Consider the following 15,194-nt stretch of genomic DNA (forward strand, 5'->3'; position numbering starts at 1 on the left):
TTTTTCGTGAATCAAGACTGTTATTTTGTCAATCTTTTCCAGCAAGGATAGAATTTTCACATATAATTCTTAAAGAAAACAATATGGTTTGAAACAATCGATAACTCGGTATTTTCTAGAAGTGTGGCCGACTATCGTTACGAGCGACTTCACGTTGCCAGACTTCAATAAATAGCCAGAATTATAGCCAATAGCTTTAAACCAGCTAGATCTAGCAATAAACGGGAAAAGATAATCGCACGGCGGTAAAGCCCTGCGATCTGCTCAGGACACGCAAAATTGCAAAAATTAAACATTTTCGCAGTTAAAACCGTAATCGTTATAAGGCCATTGCCTGTATGAGCAAGAACGATAGTGAGTGCTCAGTGACCAGTGCCCAGTACGGGCGTGTTTGTGTGTGCTACGCTGCTACCTCGTTGCTGAGTGCGTCTGTGTATGTGCGAGAGTGTGCATAAAAGGCATAGCAACCCAGAAGCAGCGACGCCGACAACAACTGTAATTTTCCATTAATTTTTGGGCGGCTGTTTGCTGCGATCCCCCCCACTAAAAAGTAATTAATTGAAAACGCAATCTATATTTTATATTTTTTCCCGATTCGGCGTTGTGCACGTTTTGTGGGGACTGGCTGCATGTGTCTCTGTGTGTGTGTGTGTGTGACAGGCCGTAGAAGTCCATTGGTGTGTGTGTATATGTGCTAAACTTGAAATCCAACGCAATCGCACCGAGAACAAAACTCGTCAAGGTAAAATAGCAGCAGCACTAAGCAGCAGCAAAAAAAAAAAGGACGGAGAAGCGAAAAAAAAAATAGTGTGTGAATTCCAACGGAATTACGCGAGATTCACGCGGATAAGTGCGAGCGGGAGGGCAGGAGGGGCGCCACGCACGTGAGTGCGAGCGCGAGTGAGAGGGAAACCGAAAAGTGAAGTGTGTCTTTAATTGATTTTCGCTAGTTGCATAAATTAAATGTTTACATTCCGCCCAAGCGCGCCCTGACCGCAGTGCTGTAAAATGTCATTCGACCAGGCGGGGTGACAACCCTGCGCCCTAGCAAGGGCGCTAATTAAGCATCTTAATTAAAGCCAACATAATTCGCCGGTTGAAACAATCAGACACGCACACATGCTCCATACTGCTTTTACCCATACCCTCCAAGTCCCATCACCACCACAACCGCCCCCTCAAGCCCCAAACTCTCGCTCTCTTTCCACCTCTCTCTTTTGGCCGTTAACCAACACTGACCAGCATTAAGAAAATAATTTGCCTAAAATGTACAAGTACATATGCAGCAACGGCGTATATACATATATATATATACATATATACGTATATGTTTGTGTGTGTGTGTGTGTGTGTGAGTTGGAGTAAGTGCGAAAAAGTTTTTCCTTCGCAATGCAGCTTATTTTTTTTGCAATAAATGGTAAAAAATTGTCTAGTTACCAGTTCGCGGAAAAGTTCACTTTCTAGTGTGCGTGAGTGATTAGCGGGTTTTATTCACTCTTGATTTTCTTTTTTTTTTTTGTCTATATTTTCTATTTTCCTTTCTTATTTTTTTTTTTGTTTTTTTTGCATAATCGAAGAGCCGCCTTTCGGTACATGTGCATGTGTGCCATCCCGCTCCCACTCCCTCCCCCATACTACGGCCACCTGTACGCCCTTGCACACTCGCTGACTGGCTCACACACACACACACATCCAAACGAGCGCGTGCACACCAACAAAAAAAAACTAGAGTAATTTTGATTGTATTGGTGCTCCTATTACACTTGAAAACAAAAATGTGATCACATTGCCAGCCCCTGATGATCTCTATGCCTGATTTGAATGTTTAGCACATATGAGTGTGAAAAAATATTACTAATCGGGCGATCACTAGTTAGATAGACTTGTTTTCTTATATATCATTTTTTTTTTTAATTATTCTGATGTTTTTTTTTTTCTCAGTGCATTTGGGTGCGATATAGTATCATTTTGGAAGTCGTTTATTTGCAGGCCTCGGAGTCTCGTGAGCAGTTTTTAAAAATCAAATGTTATCGCCTCCGGGTCTTAATTTTTTTTGTTGTTTTTTTTATGGCCCATTTGAGGTTTTTTTTTTATTTTTGTAATAATTTTTCATTATTTTTTTTTCATTGTCTGATTTTTTTTGTTGCCGCTCTGAAAAACAATTTTCGCCTGGCGCCTTTAAACGCTTCAGCTGCAATTCTCTACAAATGAAAAGAAGAAGACGAAACTGAGGGGTGGGGGTGAGTGGTGGTGATGGTGGTTGTCTGTGGGGGAGGTGGGTGGTATTTCTATTTGTAGAAAAGAGCGCATAATTTGCAATAGTTTGCCATTTACGCTTTCCATTCGAACGAAATGCATGCAAACGCCTTTTTGGAGTGCCAGACGAAACTATTTATTATTATTTGTGTGTTGGTGTTTTTTTTTTATTTTTTTTTCTTCCTTTGTTTATTCATCATCGTCATCATCATGCCCAGTTAACCTAAATATCTCGCCGATATACATAGTTTTACAGTTGGATTTATTTATTTACATTGATCTTGAAGGTCTTGGAAGGCTTGAAGTCTGGGCTTTCTTAAAAAAAAAGTCTGATGGAAAATAATAAAAGAGTATATATTTTAGTTTATTATTAAATATAAAAACTCTTAGTTTTTGATGTAAATTGTGTAAATATTCATATATTTGTTGTGAAGACCTGTAGACCTGTATTATATGATTTGTAAGTTTTTTTGTGGTTCACCTTTTGTTCTCAAAAACATCCCAAAGAATCTTTTCAAACTGGATCTTTAATTTATACTATTGCAGATCCTTTAATTTTTTAGAGGAAATATCCACATCCTAGCTGGAAAAAAAAGGATAAAAGATATTAAAAAAAAATAAAATAAATAAAAGAAAAAAATAAGAAAGAAAGCAAACACGGAAGGGACACCTGAAGAGAGAGTCAAAGGACGAAGCGAAGGAGAGACGCGCCCCCTCGTTTCCCGCCCGTTTCCAGCCAACAGGAGTGCGTAACCGTCTTGAATGGATCCATTTGTTGGCTGGTTTCAGAAGGAACAGGAGGGCCCATCGCTGCGCACATGGTTAAAGATTTGGGAGACGAACGCCCAGGAGATGGGCGCATTGCTTGATCAGCAGTTACAGCAGGCGACGACTAACGGTAATAGCAGCGGCAGCGGCATCGGCATCGGCGGCGGCAACAACATCAATACCAACAATAACAACAACAACAACAATTCAAACAATCACACCACCAACAATAATAGCGGTAATGCCCCAGGATAACAAAATCCTAAAAAAACAAAATACTATTATTTGCGGCTAAAAAGGGTATTTTTTAATATTAGTATTGTAATTGGCAACAACAACAAAAAAAAAAATTGTAAATTGTTATTTTAGAATAAGACGAAATATATAGCCTGGATTTAGTTGTCACACGTAGTGCCTATATAGTATATCGTATTGGATTGGATAGTAGAACTTGGAACTTCAAAGTGTGGAACAAAAAAAAAGAGAAAACGTAAAAATATAATAAAAATGTTGTAGTTATTCGATTGGTGATTTATTTTTTAAAATTTATATAAGAAACGAAACAAAACAAAAAACATCCAATAATTGTTACTGTATTTTTCGTCTATTTTAGGCAAGCCCTACTTATCGCGACCGACTAGTTCTCTCAGTCGGGCTCTCCACTTCCGGGCAGACTCCTTGGAGATTCTGCAGCAACTCAACGGAATCTCTCAACGCAACAACAACAACAATAGCAACAATAATAATAATAATAATAGTACCAGCAGTAGTAGCAGCACCACTAATAGCTCATCAACAGCTACAACAACAGCTGATTCAACCGTTAATTCAATCGCCACCAGCAGTACCAGTAGTACTATCTCCTCCACTGCTAACGGACCGCTGACTGGATCAAGCAACGCAACAACAACAACAACTGCTGCAACAACAACGGCAGCATCTGGGCCCTCAGGAGGAGTTGGTGTTGGTGAAGTGTTGGGTGCAACATCAACAACAACCACAGGCACCACCACAACCACCAGCAGCAGTAGTAGTAGTAGTAACCCCAATAGCAGTAGCGCCGCCAGCAACAACAGCGGCACCAGCAGCAGTAACATGAACACCGAATCAAGCAACAACCCGCCACAAATGACAGCGACTACTGCCAGTCGCAACAACATCTATTACAATCCGTCTAGAAAGAAACGTCCGGAGAACAAGTCTGGCGGTGCTCACTTCTATATGAACAACCATCGAGAGATGATAGCCAAGTACAAGGGTGAACCGTGGCGAAAGCCCGACTATCCCTATGGCGAGGGTGTAATCGGGTTGCATGAGGAGATAGAGCATTTCTACCAGTATGTCCTGCCCACACCCTGCGAGCACGCCATCCGCAATGAGGTCGTTAAACGCATCGAGGCCGTCGTCCATTCCATTTGGCCGCAGGCAGTGGTCGAGATATTCGGCTCCTTTCGCACCGGACTCTTTTTGCCCACCTCTGACATTGATCTCGTTGTGCTAGGTAAGGTTTTCATCCAAAAACGCTCGAGTTCTATGATCTCTAATGATACTTTCTTGCAGGTTTATGGGAGAAACTACCGTTGCGTACCCTGGAATTCGAGTTGGTGAGTCGCGGTATTGCCGAGGCCTGCACCGTGCGTGTACTGGACAAAGCCTCAGTGCCCATTATCAAGCTGACCGATCGGGAGACCCATGTTAAGGTCGACATCTCGTTCAACATGCAGAGCGGCGTCCAGTCCGCCGAACTGATCAAGAAATTCAAGCGCGACTATCCGGTGCTGGGCAAACTGGTGCTGGTTCTCAAGCAGTTCCTGCTGCTCCGCGATCTCAATGAGGTGTTCACCGGCGGCATCTCATCCTATTCGCTGATCCTCATGTGCATCAGCTTCCTGCAGCTGCATCCGCGTGGCATCTACCAGGAGACGGCCAACTTGGGTGTATTGTTGCTGGAATTTTTCGAGTTGTATGGCCGCCGATTCAACTACATGAAGATCGGTATTTCGATCAAGAACGGTGGACGTTATATGCCAAAGGAGGATCTGCAACGTGATATGGTGGACGGACATCGTCCGTCACTTTTGTGCATTGAGGATCCGCTGACGCCCGGCAACGATATTGGGCGCAGCAGTTACGGGGTCTTCCATGTGCAGCAGGCCTTCAAGTGCGCCTACCGCGTCCTCGCCCTCGCCGTCAGCCCGCTCAATCTCCTAGGCATCGATCCGCGAGTGAACTCAATACTGGGTGAGTGTCATGTGGAATTCTCAATCATCTATAATCTATAATCCTTTTTGTTTGGTGTTAGGACGCATTATTCACATCACTGACGATGTCATAGACTATCGCGATTGGATACGCGTGAATTTCGAACACCTGGTAGTTGTGGATCGCATCTCCCCGCTGCCAGCCACCGCCTACGCCAACGGAGCGCCCAAATATGTGATCATGCCCTCGGGCGCCGTCGTCCAGCAGCTCTACCACCATCATCCGGCGGCGGCTGTTCAAGTGGCATCCGCCCACAATAGTCACACCCATCCCGGTGCCGCCGGCACGCATCTGGGTCAAGCGTTTGTCACCAGTGGCACCAATGCCATGACGACCATGACCACGGCCGTGTCGGTGGTGGGCGGCGGTGGTCCTGGCGGTGTGGGCATCCCGATAGTCACCCACCAGCAGCAGCAGCAGCAACAACAGATGGCCGTGCAACAGACGCAGAACAAGAATCGTCACAGAAGAGGCAGCACCTCGTCGGGCGATGATTCCGAAGATAGCAAGGACTGTGACGTGGTTGAGGTATCCTCGGGTGGCCCAGATATTATCGACATCACTATCTCGCCCACGAACGGCGGCTGGGGTGGCGGCAACAGAAATGGCAGCGGCAACAGCAGCTCAACAGGATCTTCGGTAAACAGGCGGAGAAGTCGGAGGAAGAGGATGAGGATGAGAAACCCTTATTGGAGGGATTTTTGAAATTTTCAAGTTCTTGTTTCTGGAATTTAGGATATATTATTGATAGAAAAGGGTAGAGGGATAGAACCGATCTCTCGCATAGAGAGAGCAAACTTTCATAGGGACCGGGGCTCCCATTTGAATAATTTGAATAGACTCTATAGAGTTTCTAAAATATAGAAAGAAAAGAGTTCTCCCGAACTCCAAAAAAAATATCCTCTTACAAAGGCATACAGGTGGCATTTTGTTCATTGGCTGAGGAAAGGTTTATACATGGAGTCTGACTAACAAATCGGTTTAATTCTTAGCCGGTTCTAGAGGTTCTATTTGGAAAGATGTTTCCAGACTTGTGCTTTCTTGTTTTATTTTGTATGATGTGCTTCCATGAGAGATCTCTAATCTCTTAATTACAATATTCCGAATTTTGAATTACCCTTCTAGAACAGAGGTCTATACTATAGAATCTAGAACCTTATACTATCTAGAATCTAGAACCTTAAGGTAGAAGGGCATCTCTCCGAGCCGAAAATAGTATTCTTTTTATACCCTTGCAGAGGGTACCTCCGATCCTATAAAATATATATATTCTTGATCAGGATCACCTCCTGAGTTGATTTGCTTTGCACGCAGTATATAAGTCAGAACGGCCGGAATCGGCCGACTATATCCTATAGCTGCCATATAACTGATTGATCGGAAATAGTATATCTTTGTTGTTTCTAGAGTTTGTGAGTTCAAATTTAACATGAGAGCTATTTTTGGCAAAACATTACGACATGCCAAATTTTAAAGGGATCGGCCAACTATATCCTATAGCTTCCACATAACTGAACGATCCGAAGTGACCCAACTTTCGTGTTTTTGAAGATAAAAATCCTAAACATCGTACAAATACTACTTTTGGTCAGATAATCAGACCTACCAAATCGGATAAGGATCGGCCGACTATATCCTATAGCCATATAACTGAACGATCGGAAATGGTTTTTGGTAGAAATACCAACTTTGGTATTTTCGAAGATGGAAGTTTGGGACGTTTTTTTAGATTTTATATTATAATAAATTGGGTTATATTATCATATTCTCATAAGGATCGATATATATCCGGTTTTAACTGCAAGGGTATATCAACTTCGGCTCCGCCCGAAGTAAGCTTTCCTTTCTTGTTTTTTTATTTTATTACAAAGTTTAAATTTTATTACAAAGTAACCCCTTTCTCGTCCACTTAAAAGTAGGCATTGTCAAAAGTGTCTTTTTGTAGGGAGCATATTATTAAAAGTGTCCTGCTCATGATACAATTATAATTGTATCATGGTCCTGCTAAGGTGTTACAGAGGGACCGATTTATCTCAAGTTTTAAAGTATCTCATGTACTGAATCCATTGAAAAAATAGGAAATGCTTGCTCTGATAGGAACTTGAAAAAAAACTAGCCTTTAAAAAAATTTCAAAAACCCCTTGATAAGTAAACTGCTTTTAAAATTATTGTATGAAACATTCCACTAACGTTTTATTTTTTTTAAACCAAAACACAGCCGGAAAACACCAATGAACAGGAACTGGAAGATCCAGTGGGCAGCAACGGCGCAGGAGGATCTGTGGGCGGATCTGGTGCCGGCTCGGGAAGCGGTACAGGCGGTGGCGGGAGTAGTAGCGGCGGCGGTGGCAACAGCAGCGGACGCAACTACAACCAGAGAGGCAGCCACAATTCCACCGGCTACTACCACCAGCAGTACTACGTGCCACCGCCGATGCAACAGCAACAGCAGCTGAGCAAAAGCAACTCATCCTCCTCCTCGAACTACCATCACCACCACAGACAGCAGCAGCAACAGCATCACAGCCAGCAGCAGCATCATCACCAGCAGCGGCCGCAACACCTGCGCCTCGGAGGCGGCGGTGGCGGTGGCGGCGGCGGCAACAATCGGTATCAGAAATCTGTGGGAGGATCGCCGATTAGTAATAGCAACAGCAGCAACAATAGCAACAGCAGCCACAGCAGCAGTAGCCACAGCAGCAGCAGTCACAGTCACAGCCATAGCCACAGTCATAGTCACAGTCACGGGAGCAACAATCATCGATTGCCGCCGCTAAGAGGGACGCTGGTGAACTCATCATCGGCGATATCCATCATATCGATATCCTCCGAATCCTCAATTGCCAGCAGCAGTTCGAGTTCCTCCCGATCGGGTCAGGACCAGCAGCAGAATGAGAGGGACGAGCGATAGGATTAGCGATAGCGATAGCGATAAGGTAGGGATAATAATCAGGGATCTGCTTAAATGAGATCAAGATACAAGATACACTGAGAAACAAACTGAGAGATTGAAAATGATAGAGAGATAAAACACACACATAGAACGAAGGAACAGAAACAGAAACAGAACAGAGAGAGAGAGAGAAAGAGATAGATTAAAACGAGTTAGCAATATTTATGAATTATATTTCTTTCTCAGGTTTACACTGCAAACTATGCTGCATTTTTCTAATTAATATCCCAAAATACCACAAACCTCCAAAAAAAAGCATCCTAATCCCAAAACAAACAAAAAAATCTTTAAAAATCAACAAAATACTAAAAAAAAGATATATATATATTTAAAATAGTTAGATTTTCTTTTTTTTTTTTTTTTTACATTGCTGTCTCGCTAGCAAACAAAAAAAAAATTATAAATATACATTTAAGAAAACAAAACCTACTAAGCTTAAATATTGCAAAATTTGCCTCTGATTGCGCTAAATGTCATTTCATTTTGTTTCTAAAATAATAATGAAAGCCACAACACAACACAACAAAAAAAAGAAAACAAAAAGCAAAAATTATGTGTATATATAAAGTAAAAAAAAAGAAAGAAAAATTATTTAGAGCTATTTAGGATGTAATTTGTAAAACTCATGATTAGATCGTAATGGTTGGAAAGTGCGATAAACTGAAGTATGAAATTAGCCGCTACGTATTTAAGAACTGCGCCTACACTATATTATATATATATGTTTCACAATCTCTCTTATATGTATATATATATATGTATATGTATTTATATATCTGCGTATATATATATATATGTATGTATGTATGTGTATATGTATGAATGGAACAGTGTAACAAAAAAAAAAAGCAACCGTTAAACAGTTTTTTCACTAGATTTTTTTTTATAAATATATATATACTACATATACCTAATAAATTAGATTGTAGTTGTTAGAGTTCCATCCCACCCCCTCTCACTCCCTCCTTTTCCCCAAAAAAAAAACACAAACACACACACAATCAGTCACGCGCATTAAAAAATCTTGTAAAGTAATTTTAAGTGCAACCTTTATTTTGTAAACCAAAAAAAAAAAAAAAACAAACTGAAAAAAAAATTTAACAAAAAACCGAAATCCTGCTCGCAGGGATCACGCTAATATTACTAAGTGTCCTTGCGAGCGAATGTAAAAAAAAAAAATTATGATACACATCCGGAATCAAGAAATCGAAAATCCAATTAAGCTCCCATATGTAACTAATTTTTATTGCATTGTTTAACTTCCAGTTATAATCCTTAATTTTTATGCCTGAAATGTAATTGTTTATACTATGAGTTCCATTAGTTGCGTTTATGATGCTTATAATTAGTTTTTTTTACACCACTATTCTATAGATTTTAAAAAACCCACATAATTGTACTGCAAACACATTTGCGCTCCCAAGAATCCAAGAAACAGTCGTAAAAAGCAAATTGTGTTTTTAAACTAAAAGCAAACAAAACAAAAAAAAAAAAACAAAACAAAAAAGAAAAACTAAAACAAAAAAAAAACGATAAAAAAAATAAGAAAACCAACAAAAAGCAAAAAAACACTACTTTTTATTTACAAATTATTTATGTTCTTTTTTAAGCAATTTTGTGCATTATGCATAGATTCCTGCCATTTTGTTTTCTTTAACTGTATAGCCCCGTTATGCTCTGTAAATACTATGTTACGCCACATAGACTTCCCCTGCGACACGCCCACAACCCACCAACACCAACCCCTACACAACACTATCCACTCCTCCTTCTAAACGCACTGCCATTTTGAGAAAGGTTTTAAAAAAACATGTCAAAAATGGAGCATAAACCAGAAAATTGATGATGTAGTTAAAAAAGTAAAGAAAACATTTAGACTTTGTACATGTATAACATTTTAGGCTGTTCTTCTTTCCATTTGTAAGAGAAAAACAAAAAAAAAAAAAAAAAAACAAAAACCGATCTAATTGTAAATGAACTCAAATAGTTTATGATTATGTTTTTAGTCGATTTTGAAAACTGATTGTACGCGAGTTTTGAACCGAGATCGAGAACGGAGATCGTGATTTCTGACGCTAGGCAACAAACAATTTTAATGCTTTTTAAATAGTTTCCACAAAATTTTCTAAAGTTTTTATTTCTTGAAAGAAAAGATGTGCTTCAACAGATATTTGTTGCCAGTGTATTGTCGCGATGTCCAGTGTTGGCAAAGGCCGAAAGTGCTCTCTCCCTTTGGCACGATGACTCCTACAAGCTTGCAGCTGAGAGCTTTGAAGCCCACCTACACACTCTTAATCACACAGACGCGCATTAGCACCCACACACACACATACTAATACACATGATACAAGAGAGAGAGAGAAACGGACACTTATTAACGGTAATTTAGCATAGAATGTTAAATAAAAAATGAATAAGAGAGAAAAATTCAAAAGGAGCAAATAGAAAGATCGTAAAAAGTGAGCGAAAGAGAGAGAGAGAGAGTAATAATAAGGATTATTAAATTTATGCACTCGTCTGTTGAATATTTATATGAATTATATGTACGTAGTTACTAATATTAACTAATTGATAAATATACAATATTTATATATGCATACCTTGTGGATTACTGTGTGGACAAACAAAAAACAAAACAAAAAACCCAACAACAAATGTTTAGAATTAGCGATCCTAGACAAGTAAGACTCGTAAATCGTAATTCGTAAATCGACAACTACTTAGAGCCTATGTAAGCACACCCACAAAAACACACCCACACACACTCATAATCGCTATGAATGTTGAGGTTATGTCGTAGATTTTTCAATATCCGATCACTGTTCGCCTAGTAAGGACATAAGAAAAAAATGAAAAAAACTGTACTGTAACTGTAATAACTGTAAAACTAACTCATTTCTCTACTGGATTCCATGCGTCTTGAGTCGAGTCTCTCGTTCGTTCTCGTTTCGGTTTTCGATTTTTCCTCCGATTTACAATCTACACACAATATTAGCATTATATTTATTATTATTATTATGTATCTCCTTCCATATGTTGTTGTTACATACTCTTTATATATTTTTTTTTTTATTTTTGTCGTCGCGATGTTATAATGTATCACTAAATTCAAATTGAATTACAATTAAATTACATTTAAAGTGAATCAAGTGAATCGACGAATCGCAACATGATGTATATGATTAGAGTTCAATAGTTGTGTAAGGAATCTAACGAATCGGAATCGTAATAATTTAGTAATGCATAAATCGTAAATCTAACTGATTGTATAATTAGCAAAGAAACAGTAAAAAAAAAAAAACAGTAAAATTACTAAAAGAATCGACGAGGAAAACCGATGAGGAATGCGATAAGCAAAAAAAAAAAAGATGCGACAAATAAAAGCCGGCAAAAACTAACATTTTCTATGTGTATTGATTTTTAAATTAATGCTTTGAGGGGGCTAAATATATTTATAGATATTTTTTATTTAATTTAAACATGAAACTTTTTTTATAGTGTACTTTCTTGCAACAGCGTCGCTTGCTCTCACGATCGGGAGAGCATTTTAATCCTTAACTCTCTTCTTCCTTCCTTTTTGCTTATTATTCATTTTGCTTCATTTCAAGATGGTGTTGTTTGAAGGCGATTGTTTTTGGTTTTAAAATATTATTTTCCGGCTTTATAGAAAGGTAATGTACTTTGAAAATATAAATCCTGCATCTTTTGTTTAAATATCTAATTATAACATTTTAATCCTTTGCTCTCTTTTTCGGTATCCAACGTTTTGGGTTGTGTATTGTAACTTCTGGGATTAAAATCAAAATGGTATCGAAATACGTGTTTTTCTTTCGTTTTTATTTCACTTTAAATACGTGATTTTTTGTTCATTTTTCGTGGTGGATCCCTTGAAAATCAGGTTTTCCCTATAGGGCCCACAGTGATGGCTATATCTTCCCCAATTCGCATCCGATTCTCAAGCAGAGTACCTTAAACGATTTCTAGACCGATTCTCCACCATTCTGCATCAAAATCCTGAGACGAAATATTTTTTAGATTTATTGTCCTTTTTTCCTGATGGGTCCCCTTGGATTTGAGGTTTTCCCCTATAGGGCCCACAGTGATGGCTATATCTTTCCCAATTCTCATCCGATTCTCAAGCGGAGTACCTTAAACGATTTCTAGACCGATTCTCCACCATTCTGCATCAAAATCCTGAGACGAAATATTTTTTAGATTTATTGTCCTTTTTTCCTGATGGGTCCCCTTGGATGTGAGGTTTTCCCCTATAGGGCCCACAGTGATGGCTATATCTTTCCCAATTCTCATCCGATTCTCAAGCGGAGTACCTTAAACGATTTCTAGACCGATTCTCCACCATTCTGCATCAAAATCCTGAGACGAAATATTTTTTAGATTTATTGTCCTTTTTTCCTGATGGGTCCCCTTGGATGTGAGGTTTTCCCCTATAGGGCCCACAGTGATGGCTATATCTTTCCCAATTCTCATCCGATTCTCAAGCGGAGTAACTTAAACGATTTCTAGACCGATTCTCCACCATTCTGCATCAAAATCCTGAGACGAAATATTTTTTAAATTTATTGTCCTTTTTTCCTGATGGGTCCCCTTGGATGTAAGGTTTTCCCCTATAGGGCCCACAGTGATGGCTATATCTTTCCCAATTCTCATCCGATTCTCAAGCGGAGTACCTTAAACGATTTCTAGACCGATTCTCCACCATTCTGCATCAAAATCCTGAGACGAAATATTTTTTAGATTTATTGTCCTTTTTTCCTGATGGGTCCCCTTGGATGTGAGGTTTTCCCCTATAGGGCCCACAGTGATGGCTATATCTTTCCCAATTCTCATCCGATTCTCAAGCGGAGTAACTTAAACGATTTCTAGACCGATTCTCCACCATTCTGCATCAAAATCCTGAGACGAAATATTTTTTAGATTTATTGTCCTTTTTTCCTGATGGGTCCCCTTGGATTTGAGGTTTTCCCCTATAGGGCCCACAGTGATGGCTATATCTTTCCCAATTCTCATCCGATTCTCAAGCGGAGTAACTTAAACGATTTCTAGACCGATTCTCCACCATTCTGCATCAAAATCCTGAGACGAAATATTTTTTAAATTTATTGTCCTTTTTTCCTGATGGGTCCCCTTGGATGTAAGGTTTTCCCCTATAGGGCCCACAGTGATGGCTATATCTTTCCCAATTCTCATCCGATTCTCAAGCGGAGTACCTTAAACGATTTCTAGACCGATTTCTTACCATTCTGAGACGAAATATTTTTTAGATTTTTTTTCCATTTTTCGTGGTGGATCCCTTGAAAATGGGGTTTTCCCCTAAAGGGTAAATATTCTGTTATAGGGAAAATATTTCCTGTAAAGTACACCAGTGCCCATGTAATAAGTTCAAGTTATGAAAGTAATATGGAAATTATGTTTTTATTAGTTTTTAGTAGTATAATATTATTAATTCTTAATTAATATTTCGACGCTGGCTTATTGTTGTATTTGTGTTTAATGTAAATTATGTTAACTGTTAACTGTGTCTTTTTATAATTATAAATATAGACTACTGAAGCTGAACTAGCTTTTCCCTTTTAAGTGTATATAAATGTACGTAATCTAAAGTTTGGATTATATATAAATGTAATTTTTTTTTTAAATTTTTTATAACTTATATTTTGTTTTAAATAATATAATTATTTTAAGTTAGAATTCAACAGAGCAAAATTTAATTTAAAATGATTTATTATACAAGTTTACATTTTTATATTATATTTACAATATTTTATACAACTTTATATTTTTTTTTTTTGAATTTTTTGTTTATAAAAGTTTTTTTTTTTAATTTTACGTAGCTAGTTAGTAAGTTTTTGTAGTTTTTTGATTTTATAAAAAATTTGGATTATTGGTTTCACTAAAATATAAAATTGGATTATTGCTCTTTTTTACAAAAATAGTACTTTTACAAATTTTATATTTACAGGATTTTTTTTTGAATTTTCACTTGGTTTTTTTTTTAAGTTTTGATATTTTTTTTTCTTTTATACAAAAATATAACTATTTTAATTTGAATATTTATGTACAAAATGTATGCTAAATTTTTTTTTGATTTTGTTTTCACTTGATTTTTTTTTTTGAGTGTAATTACCATTACCATTTTATGTAGGTGAACTTGAAGGTCTTGGGCTCCGACGCCTCGCAGACGTACAGCATCTGGATCTTGCAGTTGGCATCGTTTATCATTTCCCGGGTGGAGAACATGTGAACACAGTTCTCATTTCCGCCGTAATTGTCCGGCATTTGCTTGGGCCCGTTCCACGGAGCATAGGTCATTGGCCGTCCATTCGATAACCAATAGAATGCCCCCTCAGTTCCCAGATCATTACCCGAGATCCAGAAGTAATCATTGTTCTTGAAGCCCTTCGCTTTCATATACTTGATGAGGGCCTCCATTTCGGCTTTGTCCTCGACGGAGGCCAGGTGGGCGTTCATCATCCTGCAGGCGCCCGCCGCCTGGAACCAGTTCACCTTATTTACAGGCTCTATATAGTAATAATTATCTCCTATCCGGACAAAAGGTGTGGTATCGATCTCCGATGGAATGCCTACCAAAACAAGGATTTTATTTTATGGAATTCTAATGCTAACAGGACTCACCATTATAGACTTCAGTGCGGTAGTTGGTAAATATATTCACATCGGGCAAATATCCTCTGGCCAGTCCTAAAACGGTGGCCAGGACTACACCTTGGATTATTATTTTCTTACAAGTCTGCTCTAGAGACATTATTGTTTCTTCGTTGTCCGGAACTCAACTACCCGATTTGTTACCGGTTTCGGGGACTCTTATATACCACCCGAGAACCCATACAGCCGCCAGTTGGTGTCTGGAACCTGGAATATCACACAGCTGCATACGCATTATAGTTCCGATAATGATATTCGATCTGTAACAGCC

The 15,194-nt window shown here is 38.8% G+C and overlaps 2 protein-coding genes across 4 annotated transcripts; one reads left to right on the forward strand and one right to left on the reverse strand.

The window, feature by feature from the left end:
• The first annotated feature begins 185 nt into the window (after window positions 1-185).
• On the forward strand, window positions 186-11,637 carry Trf4-1 (Topoisomerase related function 4-1). 3 transcript variants are annotated; one of them, XM_070276537.1, is made up of 7 exons: window positions 186-550; window positions 2,803-3,262; window positions 3,638-4,525; window positions 4,585-5,265; window positions 5,327-5,925; window positions 7,505-8,222; window positions 11,381-11,637. In XM_070276537.1, the coding sequence occupies exons 2-6, from the start codon at window positions 3,019-3,021 to the stop codon at window positions 8,195-8,197; spliced, it is 3,105 nt and encodes a 1,034-aa protein (XP_070132638.1). In that variant the 5' UTR covers window positions 186-550; window positions 2,803-3,018; the 3' UTR covers window positions 8,198-8,222; window positions 11,381-11,637. The 3 variants fall into 3 exon arrangements, with proteins under 3 accessions (XP_070132638.1, XP_017106509.2, XP_043068852.1); XM_017251020.3 differs by lacking the exon at window positions 11,381-11,637 and having other exon boundaries at window positions 187-550; window positions 7,505-10,994; XM_043212917.2 differs by lacking the exon at window positions 11,381-11,637 and having other exon boundaries at window positions 187-495; window positions 7,505-10,994.
• Window positions 11,638-13,959: 2,322 nt separating this feature from the next.
• Window positions 13,960-15,051, reverse strand: LOC108131869 (C-type lectin 37Da). Its single transcript, XM_017250948.3, has 2 exons — window positions 14,894-15,051; window positions 13,960-14,841 (listed from the first exon to the last, which is right to left on the reverse strand). The coding sequence occupies exons 1-2, from the start codon at window positions 15,021-15,023 to the stop codon at window positions 14,387-14,389; spliced, it is 585 nt and encodes a 194-aa protein (XP_017106437.2). The 5' UTR covers window positions 15,024-15,051; the 3' UTR covers window positions 13,960-14,386.
• Window positions 15,052-15,194: the final 143 nt, after the last annotated feature.

Source organism: Drosophila bipectinata, chromosome XR (assembly GCF_030179905.1).
Source record: "Drosophila bipectinata strain 14024-0381.07 chromosome XR, DbipHiC1v2, whole genome shotgun sequence".
NCBI classification, from domain to species: Eukaryota; Metazoa; Arthropoda; class Insecta; order Diptera; family Drosophilidae; genus Drosophila; species Drosophila bipectinata.

What these genes read in the sequence shown, in the direction of transcription:
- LOC108131869 (XM_017250948.3), bottom strand. Translation starts at nt 15,023, where the DNA reads ATGTCTCTAGAGCAGACTTGTAAGAAAATAATAATCCAAGGTGTAGTC. An exon ending in CCGCACTGAAGTCTATAATG is followed by an intron (nt 14,842 to 14,893) that starts GTGAGTCCTGTT and finishes TTGTTTTGGTAG; the next exon opens with GCATTCCATCGGAGATCGAT.
- Trf4-1 (XM_070276537.1), top strand. Translation starts at nt 3,019, where the DNA reads ATGGATCCATTTGTTGGCTGGTTTCAGAAGGAACAGGAGGGCCCATCG. An exon ending in CACCACCAACAATAATAGCG is followed by an intron (nt 3,263 to 3,637) that starts GTAATGCCCCAG and finishes CGTCTATTTTAG; the next exon opens with GCAAGCCCTACTTATCGCGA. An exon ending in GCAGCTCAACAGGATCTTCG is followed by an intron (nt 5,926 to 7,504) that starts GTAAACAGGCGG and finishes ACCAAAACACAG; the next exon opens with CCGGAAAACACCAATGAACA.